The sequence below is a fragment of the Protobothrops mucrosquamatus genome, unplaced genomic scaffold, assembly GCF_001527695.2.
Source record: "Protobothrops mucrosquamatus isolate PMUCROS unplaced genomic scaffold, P.Mucros_1.0 scaffold5, whole genome shotgun sequence".
Lineage (NCBI taxonomy): Eukaryota > Metazoa > Chordata > Lepidosauria > Squamata > Viperidae > Protobothrops > Protobothrops mucrosquamatus.
In genome coordinates this window covers 3716754-3732315 of record NW_015386392.1, presented here as the reverse complement: position 1 = coordinate 3732315, position 15562 = coordinate 3716754, and the positions used below count along the sequence as shown (strand labels likewise).

The 15562-nt window shown below is 41.9% G+C and overlaps 1 protein-coding gene across 1 annotated transcript in view; it reads left to right on the top strand.

Annotated features, from left to right (window-relative positions):
- The window catches only part of LOC107303320 (sodium channel protein type 5 subunit alpha), a 315483-nt gene that overhangs the window by 236236 nt on the left and 63685 nt on the right, over window positions 1-15562 (top strand). Inside the window, exons 19-20 of the mRNA XM_015832541.1 lie at window positions 9172-9326; window positions 11659-11832. Coding sequence (XP_015688027.1) covers window positions 9172-9326; window positions 11659-11832 — 329 coding nt within the window. The remainder of the gene's footprint in view (window positions 1-9171; window positions 9327-11658; window positions 11833-15562) is intronic.

Genomic DNA, 15562 nt, shown 5'->3' with positions numbered 1-15562 from the left:
GCAACTGTCATAAATATGAATCAGTTGCCAAGCATCCAACTTTTGGGGGATGCTGCAATGGCCGTAAGTGTGAAAAACAGTCATAAGTCACTTTTTTCAGTGCTATTATAATTTTGAACAGTCACTAAATGAACTGTTGAAAGTCGAGGACGACCTGTATGTGAGCCCTTCCCTTATTTGCAGAGCAAGAATACTGCATCTACATGAATGCTTGTTAGATTAGAATGTGTATTTATTTTAATATTCTCTCCTGTCAATAATAACAAAGTCAGAGTTTCATGTGTAAAATTTCAATTTAGCAAGGACTATGTCAATTTATCTGTTTTTGAGTTCTACTGATTAAAAACAGGATGAGTTACCCTTCACAGTTCTTAAAATTGCTGTACCAAGCAATCTAATAAACCCCAGGAATGTGAAAAAAAATCTGTTCCTAAAACATTTAATGGATTAAAGCAGGTAGAATAAATATGAGAACGACCCATTCAAACATTTCAAATTCATTGAAATTCTGCTTCAATTCAAGAGTTCCAGCACCAAAACCGAGATAAGCATTTGCGCTCTTAAAAAAATAAATAAATAAAGGAGTCCCTGCAGATTTTATTCCTTTAGTCGTTGCCAACTACAGGGGCTGGCGCTCATCTCAGTTTCAAGGCCATTGAACCAGAGCTGTCCAAAAACATTTCTCTGGTCACGTGGCCAGCGTGACATATGGAGCGCTATACACGAACACCAACTGGTACTAACTGGCAGTAAAAATTCTAGACGAAACTTTTTAATTTCACAATACATAGATAGACTTAACCATAATTTCAGCTAGGAAACTGAGCATCCCAGACCAAGCCAAGTCCAAAAACATCATAGAATTCCTGGAACCTGGCACTCAAACAAATGAGCCATCAACAGGCACATAGTGATAAACAACATCTACACACCATTCAAGAGAGATAAAAAAGATAAAAAGGTAACAAAAAGATCAAAACACCTCCTCATCAGATAAGCAGAGATAGATAGATAGATAGATAGATAGATAGATAGATAGATAGATAGATAGATAGATAGATAGATAGACGGACGGACGGACGGACGGACGGACGGACGGACGGACGGACGGATAATTTGGATACTCCTATCCTTTTTCCAAGAGCTCAAGATCGCATATGTAGCACTCTGTCCATCAATTTCCCCCAACAGTAGCATAACTATGAAATATATCAGGATGAATGAGATAATAGCTGGCTCAAAGTTACTCCCTTAGCTTAATAATAATAATAATAATAATAATAATAATAATAATAATAATAATAATAATAATAATAATAATAATAATAATAATAAAGTTGGAAGGGACCTTGGAGGTCATCAAGTCCAACCCCCTGCTCAGGCAGGAACCCTACACCATTTTAGACAAATGGCTGTCCAGTCTCTTCTTAAAAACCTCCAGTGTTGGAGCATTCACCGCTTCTGGAGGCAGGTTGTTCCACTGATTAATTGTTCTAACTGTCAGGAAGTTTCTCCTTAGTTCTAGGTTGCTTCTCTCCTTGATCAGTTTTCATCCGTTGCTTCTTGTCCTGCCTTCAGGCGCCTTGGAGAATAGCTTGACTCCCTCTTCTTTGTGGCAGCCCCTGAGATACTGGAACACTGCTATCATGTCCCCCCTTGTCCTTCTCTTCATTAAACTAGACATACCCAATTCCAGCAACCGTTCCTTGTATGTTTTAGCCTCCAGTCCCCTAATCATCTTTGTTGCTCTTCTCTGTACTCTTTCCAGAGTCTCAGCATCTTTTTTACATCGTGGTGACCAAAACTGGATGCAGTATTCCAAGTGTGGCCTTACCAAGGCATTGTAAAGTGGTATTAACACTTCACGTGATCTTGATTCTATCCCTCTGTTAATGCAGCCCAGCACTGTGTTGGCCTTTTTGGCAGCTGCAGCACACGGCTGGCTCATATTTAAGTTATTGTCCACTAGGACTCCGAGGTCCCTCTCACAGTTACTACTATTGAGCAAGCTTGCATGAGTTAGGGAGGGCTTGAACCCAGGTCTCCCAGATCCTGTCCAATATCTTAACCACTGTCTCTAGTGGGGCCAGTCTGAGATTACTTCGAATCAATCTCTTGCTTGCTTCTTGCCTGATTCAGTACAGGGGTTCACCAAGGAATCTCTTTACTCAAAGAGATTGTATGGGCTGCTATCCTGGGCAGCAGGGACTTCTTAGTTGAGGCACCCCAACTTGGTAAAAAAAAAAATATTGGGGACAGGTTCACTAAGTCTACATTTTCTAGATGAAGACCATTCCCTTGCCTTTCACTTTAAGTACAGCCTAGCAGTGAATTTAACCCTGTTCCCTCACCATGCTTTCTTTCTTTAATTTTTATTATTGAACTTGTTTAATTTTCCTAACAGGATAGCATGCAAAAAAATGGAGATATTATTTAGATAATAAAGCCTATCTTTCCCCACCAATTCCTCTCCTCCCAGCCTGGTGATCTACAGCCATTTTCTGTAACCTTTATCTGATTGCATAAAACGCTATGACAATTTTTTTTTTTTTAAGATTAAAGCATTCCAGGTTTGGGGGAAGCCCACTTCTACTTGCCAATAAAAAACAAGATGAGACGAGAGAAAAATACTCTTAATTCTCCTCCTAATATACGCAATTACTCAAAAGGCATGAAGTTCCATTGCAGCTGATTGTTCCCTGGGGAGCTATGAGTGGAAGCAGGAAACAGGGGAATCAAGATAGGGACTAAGATGTGATGAGCTGTCAGAAAGCTGCAAGCATACACATCCCCAAGGATTATTTAACTTGGGAACAAGCCTGCTCCGAGGGGATTACTTGGAGATAACTGCCAGAGATAGGATGTGAAAAATGATTGAAGGAGATAACAGAAGCCCCACAAGACAGGGAGAGGCCTTGAGGTCTGAGACATTTTCTTTGTGGTTTTGCTTCCATGCAGCAGCCGAACATTAATGTGCTCGATGGAAAATGGCAAAATAGAGGTAGTCCTCGAGTTATGACCATGACTGGACCCAAAATTTATGTTGCTAAGTGAGGGATTTATTATGTTGCCCCCCTTTTAAGACTTTTCTTGCCATTGTTGTTAAGTGAATCACAGCAGGTGATAAGTTAGTAACCCGGTTATTAAGTAAATCCGTCTTCCCCATTGACTTTGCTTGTCAGAAGGCTGCGAAGGGGGATCACACGACCTTAGGACACAGCAACGGTCATAAGTGTGAACCAGTTGCCAAGCATCTGAATTTTGATCATATGATCATGGGGATGCAACAAGGGTCGTAACTGTGAAAAATGGTCATAAGTCACTTTTTTCAGTTCTGTTATAACTTTGAATGGTCACTAAATGAACTGTTGTAAGTCAAGGACTACCTGTATAACAGAAGTGAGCTTTGAGAATATACAACTGTCAGCCTTTTAGGGTAAATCAAAGTCATGCAGGCCAATATTTTTATTATAAAGATATTTTAACAGAATCTTGCAGGTCTGAATGCACTTCCTTCCTCCTTCCTTTTACCTTTCTCAGAATGAAGGAGAATCTTGTGTAAGTCATTTTCTCAGGTTATAGTTCTGCCCTGGGTTCAAGTTTCTTTTATCTGACATTACCTCTGTAGTAGCTCTTCCTCCTTTTCTCAAGGCCATTCCTTGTGTCTCTTGGAAGGTTTCTTTCCAGACACTACTCTTCAAAATCCATATTCATACAGTAATAGCACTTAGACATATACCACTTCACAATACTTTAAAGCCCTCTCTAAGTGGTTTACAGAGTCAGCATATGGTCCCCAATAATCTGGGTCCTCATTTTACCATCCTCTGAAGGATGGAAGGCTGAGTCAACCTTGATCTCATCAGGATCGATTAACCACTGCACCACCACAGCTCAGGAAAGGAAAGGAAACTAAAGGAAAGGTACTAAATTACTTCTCCAGTCTTTTAGTCCAGGGCTTTTCAACCAGTGGTACGGGTACCACCTGTGGTACATTGGCACCTGGCAGGTGGTACGCGACCATCCTAGAAAAGTGGTAGCGGGGGAGGGGAATGAGCTGAACCGGCGGCAGCACCGCACAAGCCTGAGCGACAGATGGCTGGAGCTGCAGGGCTGTCAGGGCTTAGTGGAAGCGCCAGGATCGGCGCCAGGCTCCAGCTGGAAAGCAGCACTGATCCTGGCGCATCTGCTGAGCCCAGAAGAAGCACCAATCAGCTTGAATGTTGCGGCATCTTCAGGGTCTTGTGATTTACATTCAGATGCTTGGCAACTGATTCATATTTATGACGTCACAGTGTCCCACGGTCATTTCAAGTGACCAAAACCTGCTGCAACCACCCAGTAAGATGGGGGGGATAAAAACCAAACACCCCCACCCCACCCCCGCTGCCAATCCTCAAGAGAAATGCTCACAACAATGGAAACCTCGGACAGGAGGAAGAGCGCGGGCGGGCAGGCAGGTGTCTTGCTCAGCTGTGCCTTGGGGGGCACTTTTTTCAGTGCCATTGTAACTTCGAACAGTCACTAAGCAAACTGTTGTAAGTCGAGGACTACCTGTACTTTATCACTTCTTTTCCTTTTTTTTTTTTTTGTCATCAAGTTTTTGACACCTTGCTAGGCGACTGGTGGTACCCGGATGTTGCCATATCCTAAAAGTGGTACATTGGGTGAAAAGGTTGAAAAGCCCTGGACTAGAAGACCTCCAAGGTTCCTTGCAATTGGGTTAATCTGTTTTAGTCCTTCAGTTTACTGGTAATATGAATTACCTGAGCCAGCCATGTTGAGGGGAAAGGGGGAGGTTTCCAAGCTGAGCCATGCTGGCTCAGGAATTCTGGGAGTTGAAGTCCACGAGTCATAAAAGAGCCAAGGTTGCCTACCCCTACCCAAAACCATTGCCTGGGAGACAGCAATGGAAAAATTCAAACAAATAATTCAAATTGTCCATAGGTTCTTTTTGTGACCTACAGTAACTCCCCATAAAGGATTAAACAGTACTGAAAGAGATGGCACTTTCTTTGATAAATGCAAGTTCGTGCTTTGGAAAATATTTAGGATGCTTTCTTTGACTAAAGTTTTGTGATTCTTTTGCCCATTCAATTTCCCTTAAATTTTTCCATTACAATGAAATGAAAGTAGAGTGGGTGTTCTCTGAGGCCCCTACACCTACAGCACCTTCCTTAGAGCAAGATGCCCTTCCTCAGACCAAATCGTGGGACCCCCAGAACCCCATTGCTACAGCAACAAATACTAAACAAAGTTATTGAAAAGGCTGGCTTACAAGTGCGCAGCAATTGCTGAGGAGAACAATCAATGGCCCAGCAGATGGCAGATAAGGGAACAAAATTTCCCATCTAAAATTCCCATCTACACTTGAGGGCAGGACAAGATGTAATGGGTGGAAAACCATTAAAGAGCGATCCAACCTAGAACTAAAGAGAAATTTCCTGAGAACAATTAATCAGTGGAATGGCTTGCCTCCAGAAGTTGTGGGTGTTCCATCACTGGAGGTTGTCAAGAAGAGGTGTTATATCTCTCCAAATTAGCCTGAACCCAGTGGTGCATCATGACTCTTGACAGGCTTACCTAGGATGTTGTCCCTTTCTTAAAATATGGCTGATATTTTAACTTTGTGCCATCAAATATGGTGATCAAAACAAAGCTAAGGGCAAGGTTTTGTAGTGACATCTCCAGAGACCAAACAGTGTGTTGTAATTTGCAAGCTAGAGGTGGGCGAGATCTGACTCCAAGGAATCAGTTGGAAAACAAATCTATATTTCCCTTGCTTACCTGCCAAAAGTCCTGCTTCTTTGGGATGTTTCCCCCGTAACCTTCATCATGACTTACCGGTACTTCTAGTCTCAGAACTGGACTGTGGGAAAATATTTTAATGGTGCTGAATTGAAAGCTGTGGGTAAGCTTGGTAGAGTTTGACTCCATGCTCCATGGCTTCAATTCAATTTTACAAGTTAATTCCCTAATCCCCCATTTGTAACCAAACTGGTTAGCCTATGTTAATAAGTATATAGGGGAGTCCATAAGGGGTCAAAAAAGTCAAGCTGGTGACTACAATCACATGTGAGAAGCACTCCTTTTTTTTTTTACAATACATACATGACACCTGTGTGATTGTGGCATACAGAATACAGAATAACAGAAGCCTTCTAGTCCAACCCTGCTCAAGCAGGAGAACTTATAAAATTCTGGACAAGTGGCTGTCCACTCTCTTCTTAAAAATCTCCAGTGATGGAGCAACCACAGCTTCTGATGGCAAGCTGTTCCACTGGTTAATTGTCCTCATTGTTAGGAAATCTCTCCTTAATTCTAGGTTGCTTCTCTCTTTGATAAGCTTCCATCCATAATTCTTATCCTGCCCTAAGGTGCTTTTTTGACCCTCCCTGCAGATTTCCATATAAGGATGCGTATTTATTTGTTCGCCTTGGCATTATCAGTCTGGGAACTTCAGAAGTGTTGGACATTGTAATGTCCAACTTCATGGTAGCACAGGGCGATGGAAATTATATAAAAATCATATCCGAAGAAAGGATGGTTTTGAAAGTTCTCTAAAATATCCTGAGTTTATCTGCAAATATTTCTGTCTGATCAAGGCCTCTCACTCTGTGACAACCTAGCATTATCTTCCTTTCTCATAGCCGTAAAAGCCTACTATTTTAAAACACACTCCACTCTCTTTTCTCTCATCCATCCATCCACACGCACGTTCAGATACACACAATATGCCATTGTCCCATGGCAGATCTTACTGTGATGTCATTTAAGATTTTTTTTTCTCCTGCTTTGAAATGGTTGTGCTTTAAGGGAAAGGACTGTGAGGAGGAACAAAAGATAAAAAGAAGAATCTGTGAGAAAATGACATGCATTACTTTTAAATTGCATTAAAAGGCTTGCTTTTATTCCCAGAACGATTGCCCATCGCCATGGTGTGGAGCAAAGTCATATCTGTTACCAATGAATCATAAGAAATATTTGTAAGCAAACTTGAGCTAGGAAAACTGGAGCCCAGTAAGGCATTAGTTCTCATCAGCAATCTTCAGAGGGCAGGATACAGTTGACTTAGCTCAAGGATGCACAGCCTGTCAGCCACATCGCCCAATTTCAATCTTGCTTTTCTGAGTGCAAAAACAGGTGCCAAACAAAACATACCTATGATATCTATGCTTCAGTCCCATACATGCCTGTCATTCTACTCCCCTTTGGGAATAAGCATTGCCCAGAGCAAAGAAAAGGAATAAGAAATAATAAACTGAAGAAATTAAGGCATGTAGTTAAAAAAAGAAAGGGATGTATACAGGTAGTCCTCAACTTAAAACAGTTCTTTTAATGACTGTTCAAAGTTGCAATGGCACTGAGGAAAAAATAACGGAATTGGACAAGACCTAGGAGATCTTCTAGTCCAGGGGTAGGCAACCTTGGCTCTTTTATGACTCGTGGACTTCAACTCCCAGAATTCCTGAGCCAGCATGGCTCAGCTTGGAAACCTCTCCCTTTCCCCTCAGCATGGCTGGCTCAGGAATTCTGGGAGTTGAAGTCCACGAGTCATAAAAGAGCCAAGGTTGCCTACCCCTGTTCTAGTCCAACCCGGTGCTCAAGCAGAAAAAAATGTCCATTTTTCACTTACAATCAATGCAGTATCCCCATGGTCATGATCAAAATTTGGATGCTTGGCAACTGATTCATGTTTATGGCATTTTCAGGATCATCTGATCCTTTTGTGACCTTCTGATAAGCAATGTCAATAGGGAAGCCAGATTTACTTAATAACCATATTACTAACTTAACAACTGTGGCAAGAGCAGTTGTAAAATGGGGCAAAATTCACTTAACAAATGTCTTGCTTAGCAACAGAAATTTTGGGCTCTATTGTGGTCATAAGCCGAGGACTACCTGTACGGTTCTTGGGGCCCCTAACTGGCTCCTGTAACCAGTGCTTTTTTTCTTTAAAAAAAGGTGCTGGAACTCACACACGTCATACAACCCACCTTGCCTACCCTACAAGGTTCCATCCAAAAAAGGTGCCGGAACTCCATTCTGGGCGTTCTATGACAAAAAAAGCCCTGCCCATAACACTCTTGTTGCATGAGCTACATTGGTTTCTGGTTTGCTTTTGGGTCCAATTCAAGGTGTTGGTTCTTATCTTTAAAGTCCTTCATGGCATGGTTCCATGGTATTTGAGGAACCGTCTCACCCCAATGGGATTGGCCCGCCCCACCTGTGTTGGCAGAAGAGGCATGCTGTGGACCCCATCAGCCAAGGAATGTTGGCTGGTAGAGTCCAAGAGAAGAGTCTTTTCTTTCCCCCATCTTTAGGAACATTTGTGCCTCCCAAGGTGAGATCTGCGCCCATATTTTGGTCTTCTGCAAGGGCCTGAAGACTTGGCTGTGCCAACTGGCATGGGGCCCCAATAGGAACGTGCCATTCTGGAGACTAATGGACTAAGATAAGGCCCCATCTCCTTCCCCCCCCCATGCAACTTCCTGTCTTCTTCCCCATCCCAAAAGATGTTCCATCTTTTTAGTGTTACTGTTTATTGTTTTAATCTTTTAATTTCACATTGTTTTTATTTATTGTAAGCTGCCTATATTCGCCTCTAAGAGAGATGGGTGGCATAATGGTTTAATAAATAAATAAAGCTAAATCTGGTTTACACTGACCTACCTCACGACAAGTAGGCCTCGACTTACAACAGATTGTTTAGTGACCGTTCAAAATTACAATGGCACTGAAAGAAGTGACTTATGAACGTTTTTCACACTCACAACCATTGCAGCATCCCCATGGTCATATGATCAAAACTCAGATGCTTGGAAACTGACTCGTATTTATGACGGTTGCAGTGTCCCAGAGTCACGTGATCACCTTTTGCGACTTTCTGACAAGCAAAATCAATAGGAAAGCCAGATTCACTTTACGACTGTGTCACTAATTTAACAACTGCACTGATTCATTTAACAACTGTGGCAAGAAAGGATGTAAAATGGGGCAAAACTCACTTAACAAATTTCTCACCTAACAACAGAAATGTTGGGCTCACTTTTGGTTGTATGTCAAGGACCAGCTCTATTGCAAACCAATAGAGTGTAGCTGTCAGAGGGATTCCTATACTAATTTTCACTATTAAAATGATTGTTCTGGCTTTTTGTCTTTTTTTTTTAGTTTGTGTCCATATTCTCCCATGCTGTTCAGTGGATGTCACAAAATTCCCTGGCAACATTTGGTGGCGGCTGAGGAAAACCTGCTATCAAATTGTTGAACACAGTTGGTTTGAGACATTCATCATTTTCATGATTCTTCTCAGCAGTGGAGCTTTGGTAAATATAAAACCTATAATTTCCACCTCTTTTTTTTTTTTTTAAATAGATGTGATTTGTGTTATCACCTCAGTATGTGGTTCCTTTTGAATATGACGGAAAACACCATCTATTGCTGGTTTGGAAGAAAGATTCAAGGTTCATAATTGTCTTTTGTTAACATAAAGGAATGAACACTTCATTTTAGGAAATCCTTGATTTGATGATAATTAGAGGCCCTGAATTCTGTACCTTAGTTGGAGAATTCTAGGCATCTCAGTTTAGATCAGAGGTGTTCAACCTTGGCAACTTTAAGACTTGTGGACTTCAACTCCCAGAATGCCTGGCTAGGGAATTCTGGCAGTTGAAGTCCACAAGTCTTAAAGTTGCTAAGGATGGACACCCATGGTTTAGATGATCAGGTATATGTAGGTAAGTAGGATCTCTGGCTAAGACAACAGAAAACAGTTGTTGATCAAAGAACAATATGCAACACTGGTGCTGGAAACTGATCTACTGTTTGAGCAAGGAGTTGGACTAGATAGAAGACCTCCAAGGTCCCTTCCAACTGTAGAAAGAGTGCAGATAAGAGCAACAAAGATGATTAGGGGACTGAAGGATAAAACATGAAAAGCCATTATAGGTGGGGGGTGGGTTTTCATATAGTATTGTGTAATATTTGTGATGTTTTTTTTTATGATGAAAATAATAAAAATTTTATATTGAAAAAAAAAAGAAAAACCATTATAGGAATTGGGTTTGTCTAGTTCAGTGATGGCGAACCTTTTAGAGAGGAGTGCCCAAAAACTGCCTCGTCGCTGCCCCACCCCACCTCTCCTGCCCACAAGGCCACCCACCACCTCCACAGCCCACCACAGCAGATCGCCATGGCGGCCCAGTAGTGTCATGGCAGTCATGCCCTTTGACCGCGCCCTGCAGCATCATCTGTATGCGATGGCGCACGAAGGTGGAGTCTTGCCCTCGCTGTCCGGCTGTCATGTCCTTGGCTGTGCTACTCCGCACAGGCTGCACCCGGGGCGACTCTCCTCCGGGGGGGCTGCTGGTAAGGAGGGAGCCGTGGGGGGTGGCGGGGCTGGGGCGACAGCATGCGTGCCCACAGAAAGGGCTCTGAGTGCCGCCTCTGGCACCCGTGCCATAGGTTCGCCACCACTGGTCTAGTTTAATAAAAAGAAGGACTAGGGGTGACATGGTAACAGTGTTCCAATATCTCAGGGGCTGCCTGAAAGAAGAGGGGATCAACCTATTCTTCAAAGCACATGAGGGCAGGACAAGAAGCAATGGATGGAAAGTAATCAAGGAGAGAAGCAAACTAGAACTAAGGAGAAATTTCCTGACAGTGAGAACAATTAATCGGGCTTGCCTCCAGAAGCTGTGGGTGTTGCAACACTGGTAGTTTTTAAGAAGAGATTGGACAACCATTTATCTGAAGTGATATAGGTTTTCCTGTTTGAGCAGGGGGTTGGACTAGATCAGGGCTTTTCAACCAGTGATACGGGTACCACCTGTGGTACATTGGCACCTGGCAGGTGGTACGTGACCATCCTAGTACAGTGGTAGCGGGGGAGGGGAATGAGCTGAACCGGTGGCAGCACCGCACAAGCCTGAGCGAGAGATGGCTCGAGCTGCAGGGCTGTCAGGGCTCAGCGGAAGCACCAGGATCAGTGCCACTTTCCAGCTGATTGGCGCTTCTTCGGGACTGTCAGGGCTCAGTGGAAGCGCCAGGATCAGCGCCAGGATCCAGCTGGAGCTCAGTGCTGATCCTGGCACTTCTGCTGAGCCCAGAAAAAGCGCCAATCAGCTGGAATGTTGCAGCATCTCCAGAGTCTTGTGATTTACATTCAGATACTTGGCAACTGATTCATATTTATGACGGTCACAGTGTCCCAGGGTCATGTGAAGTGACCAAAACCTGCTGCAACCCCCCAGCAGACCGAGGAAATTAAAACCAAACACCCCCCTCGGACAGGAGAAAGAGCGCCGCCGGGTGGGCAGGCAGGCGTCTTGCTCGGCTGTGGCTTGGGGGACACTTTTTTCAGTGCCATTGTAACTTCGAACAGTCACTAAGCGAACTGTTGTAAGTTGAGGACTACCTGTACTTTATCACTTTTTTCCTTTTTTTTTTTTTTTGGTCATCAAGTTTTTGACACCTTGCTAGGCGACTGGTGGTACCTGGATGTTGCCATATCCTAAAAGTGGTACATTGGGTGAAAAGGTTGAAAAGCCCTGGACTAGAAGACCTCCAAGGTTCCTTGCAATTGGGTTAATCTGTTATTCTTTTCAAAAAAAATATCTGCAATGGGAAATGCTTCAATATGCCATCTTGTTCTCCCAGGCCTTTGAAGACATCTACTTGGATGAAAGGAAGAACATCAAAACTATGCTGGAATATGCAGATAAAATCTTCACCTACATCTTTGTTTTGGAAATGCTTCTCAAATGGGTGGCCTATGGCTTTAAGAAGTACTTCACCAATGCTTGGTGCTGGCTTGATTTCCTCATTGTGGATGTAAGTATTGCGTTACTTCTCCAGGTGGCATTGTACAGCAATGTGGTTGTGGGCAAAGATCACTAGCTGAATGGGACTTAATCTTCCTGAGGGTGATGTAAAATGAACCCATGACACTAGGTGTTTACAAATTCCGTGTCAGGTAACACCTTAGGGAATTTGCCATTTCACTATTTAATTCCAAATATCTGGATGCAAATATAGGTCTGAATGATCTCATGGTTCACTAATTAGGAATGAGAAAACACGATGGTTTTCAATTGCAATTCTTTCCTTAAGTGGTTCCGAAAAAAAATGTAAATTCATTTCCTCTCTAGTGCCTTTTTGTTTTGTTTTTTTTCCTCTTTAGTAAGATTTATCAAGAAGAAAGGGATAGGGTTACAAGAATTCCAGTAATTGAACTGAACTTTGGGAGATGAAAGTACCACAGATATGGAGACTTTCAAGAGTCTTTCTTCACAGTCTTTCTGTCAGGCAGGTCTTTTCACCACTAAGAAGGAAGCTTATAACTGGGCATAATTAGATTTGTAGGAAACCAAATTTTGTACTATATTGGCAAAACAAAATGGCCATAACTGTAGTCATTGTAATTGTATCCCCTAATTAGAAAGGGCTTAATTCCCCAATAACATACCGTAGTCCCTCATTTCTATCTCCACAGTCTCTTCTCAGAGTACAGATAGTCCTCAACTTACAGCCATAACGGGGACCAAAATTTCTCTTGCTAAACAAAATGTTTATTAAGTGACTCGTGCCCAATTTTACAACCCTCTTTTGCCATGGTTATTAAGTGAATCGCTGCAGTTGTTAAGTGAATCATGTGATTGTTAAGCAGATACAGCTTCCCCCACTGACTTTGCTTGTCAGAAGCCAGATGGGAAGGTCAGAGAATGCTACCAACTGCGATTACATTTGGATTTTGATCATAGGGCCATGGGGATACTCAAAGGGTCGTAAGTACGAGGACCGATCATAAGTCCCTTTTTTCAAGTTCCGTTGTAACTTCAAATCAATGGTTGTAAGTCAAGGACTATCAGTACCTGATTTCCAAGACAAATCTTTCTAAAACCATTTCCTGCAAAGCAGCCTAGAGCAGTGATGGCAAACCTTTTGGAGACCGAGTGCCCAAAAACTGGCCATGCCCCCGCTCCACCCCCTGCCCCCCCACCTACCCGCAGGGCTACTCACTGAGTAGAGGCCCCCACGCCCTCTGCCCGCGCCCCACAGCATCAACTGTGCGTGATGGGGCGTGAGGGCAGAGTCTTGTCTACGCTGCCTGGCTGCCATGTCCTTGGCTGCGCTGCTCCACATGGGCCACGCTCGGGGGTGGCTCTCCTCCAGGGGGGCTGCTGGTGAGGAGGGGGTCGCGGGGGGAGGCAAGGCTGGGGCAACAGCATGTGTGCCCACAGAGGGGGCTCCGAGTGCCGTCTCTGGCACCCGTGCCATAGGTTCGCCACCACTGGCCTAGAGTATCTTCCAGAGTGCCAAAATAGCAGAAATGAAAATAAGCTTAATCATTTATCAGTGATGGCTGGTTGGTGCTATAAAGACACTGGAAGTCCCGAGTTGGGAAATGACCTTTGATGACCTTTGCAACAAATTCAGGCCTCAAGAAATGCTGAATTCCTCTTTCTGAAAGTTCTGCTCAAGCTTTAAGAATTTAGCTCGTCAGAAGATTTCCATTAAGAAAGGGATTAAGAGTGGCATAAAGGGTGGTCCTAAAAGAAGGTCAATGTTCAGATTTAAGATTACAAACTTAGACACTTGTCAGGAAATAGCTTCATCCTTACTATACTTCTAACACATTGGAAGCTTCTCAGGTTGGCTGGGAACAAAACAGATTCCTTAGCAGTAGAAGAAAGTTTCAGATTGGTCAGTTTTTGTTGAAGACAGAAAAAGAATAAGAAGCTTGATTTTTTTAAATGTTATTTACTTACTTACTTACTCACTTATCTATCTATCTATCTATCTATCTATCTATCTATCTATCTATCTATCTATCTATCTATCTATCTATCTATCTATCTATCTATCTATCCATCTATCTATGTAATGTCTGTCTCTATCCATCCATCTGTCTGTCTGTCTATTTGTCTGTCTGTCTGTCTGTCTGTCTGTCTGTCTGTCTCTATCTATCTATCTATCTATCTATCTATCTATCTATCTATCTATCTATCTATCTATCTATCTATCTCTATCATATGTCTGTCTATCTATCTATCATATGTCTGTCTATCTATCTATCTCTGTCATATCTCTATCTATCTATCTATCTATCTATCATGTCTGTGTCTCTATCTATCTATCTATCTATCTATCATATGTCTATTTATCTATCTATCTATCATATGTCTATCTATCTATCTAGCTATCTAGCTATCATATGTCTGTATCTATCTATCTATCTATCTATCTATCTATCTATCTATCTATCTATCTATCTATCTACTCATCTTCCTCATAGAGGGACTTTAGCAAGTAACTTTAGATAACTTTTCAAGTTTCATGGCCATTATACAGGTAGTCCTCAACTTGTGACTGTAATTGAGCTTGCAATTAGGGTCATAAGTTGTGACAGTTGTTAAGCATTAAGTGACTATGCTAGATTATTATGACCTTTTTCGTGTCAGTCATTAAGCGAATGCAGCAGTCATTAAGTGAATGTTTCACTATAGGCCTTTCATTTGCAGAAAATCAGAAGTAAACGGCAGTTTCTGGCAAAAATATTGTAAATCATGGTCATATGATCACAGAGAGGGGTTGGTGGCCATTGGAACATTGCACCCAGGTCATAAGTGCCTTTCTGTCATAACTTTGAATGGTTGCTAAGTGGCTGTAAGTCGAGAACTACCTGTACTGGCTGCTTACATGCCTAAAAATACTTTAGGAGAAAATTCACTTGCAGGGAGCTGCTTTAACATAGATGTATTTGTTTAATTGATTACAACTATTGCTTTGTCACTTTAGTTGGGCTTTCAACTTTTTGATTGATTACAACTATTTTTGATTGATTACAACTATTTGATTGATTACAACTATTTCTTTGTCACTTTAGTTGGGCCTTCAAAGTAATAATGAAATGGATAAGGTATAGCAAAATGTAAATAAATTTCAATAAACCATAATTAAACCATCCATTAACTATAAATATCATAAAGCCACAGTAAATATTTCCATACATGTGCAAGTGTCTACTTAACTACATCTCTAGATCCCTGGCACATGTTCGAACAGCTAGATTTTCAACTTTCAGCTTTCTGAATGTTACTGATGAAAACTCTGCTCTTATTTTTGAGGACAGTTGGCTTCCAGAGTAGGGAATTACCTCAGAGAATTCTGTCTTCCAAAGTAAATCTCCATATCTCTGGGGATTTTTTGCAAGTGTGCAAGTTTTTAATCACCGCTATTTTTGCCTGTATCTTTATAACTACTGCCTTCCATCCTGGCTTCTATATCTTTCTTTTCCTCAAATTCAGAAAGAAAGGAAAAAAGAAAGAAAAGAAAGAAAGAAAAATTAGTTTATTTTATTTATTTATTTATTTATTTTATTTAACTTTAACTTATATGCCGCCCTTCTCCCCCATGGGACTCAGGGCGGCTCACAGCATATTAAAAACAATACAAAACATTTCCCTATAAAAGCCAATTAAAAACCAAATATTTGTAGCTGTGTCTTGTTTAAAATCATTAAAATTGTCCCTATTTAAAAATTCACCCTAGGTCAGTCCCG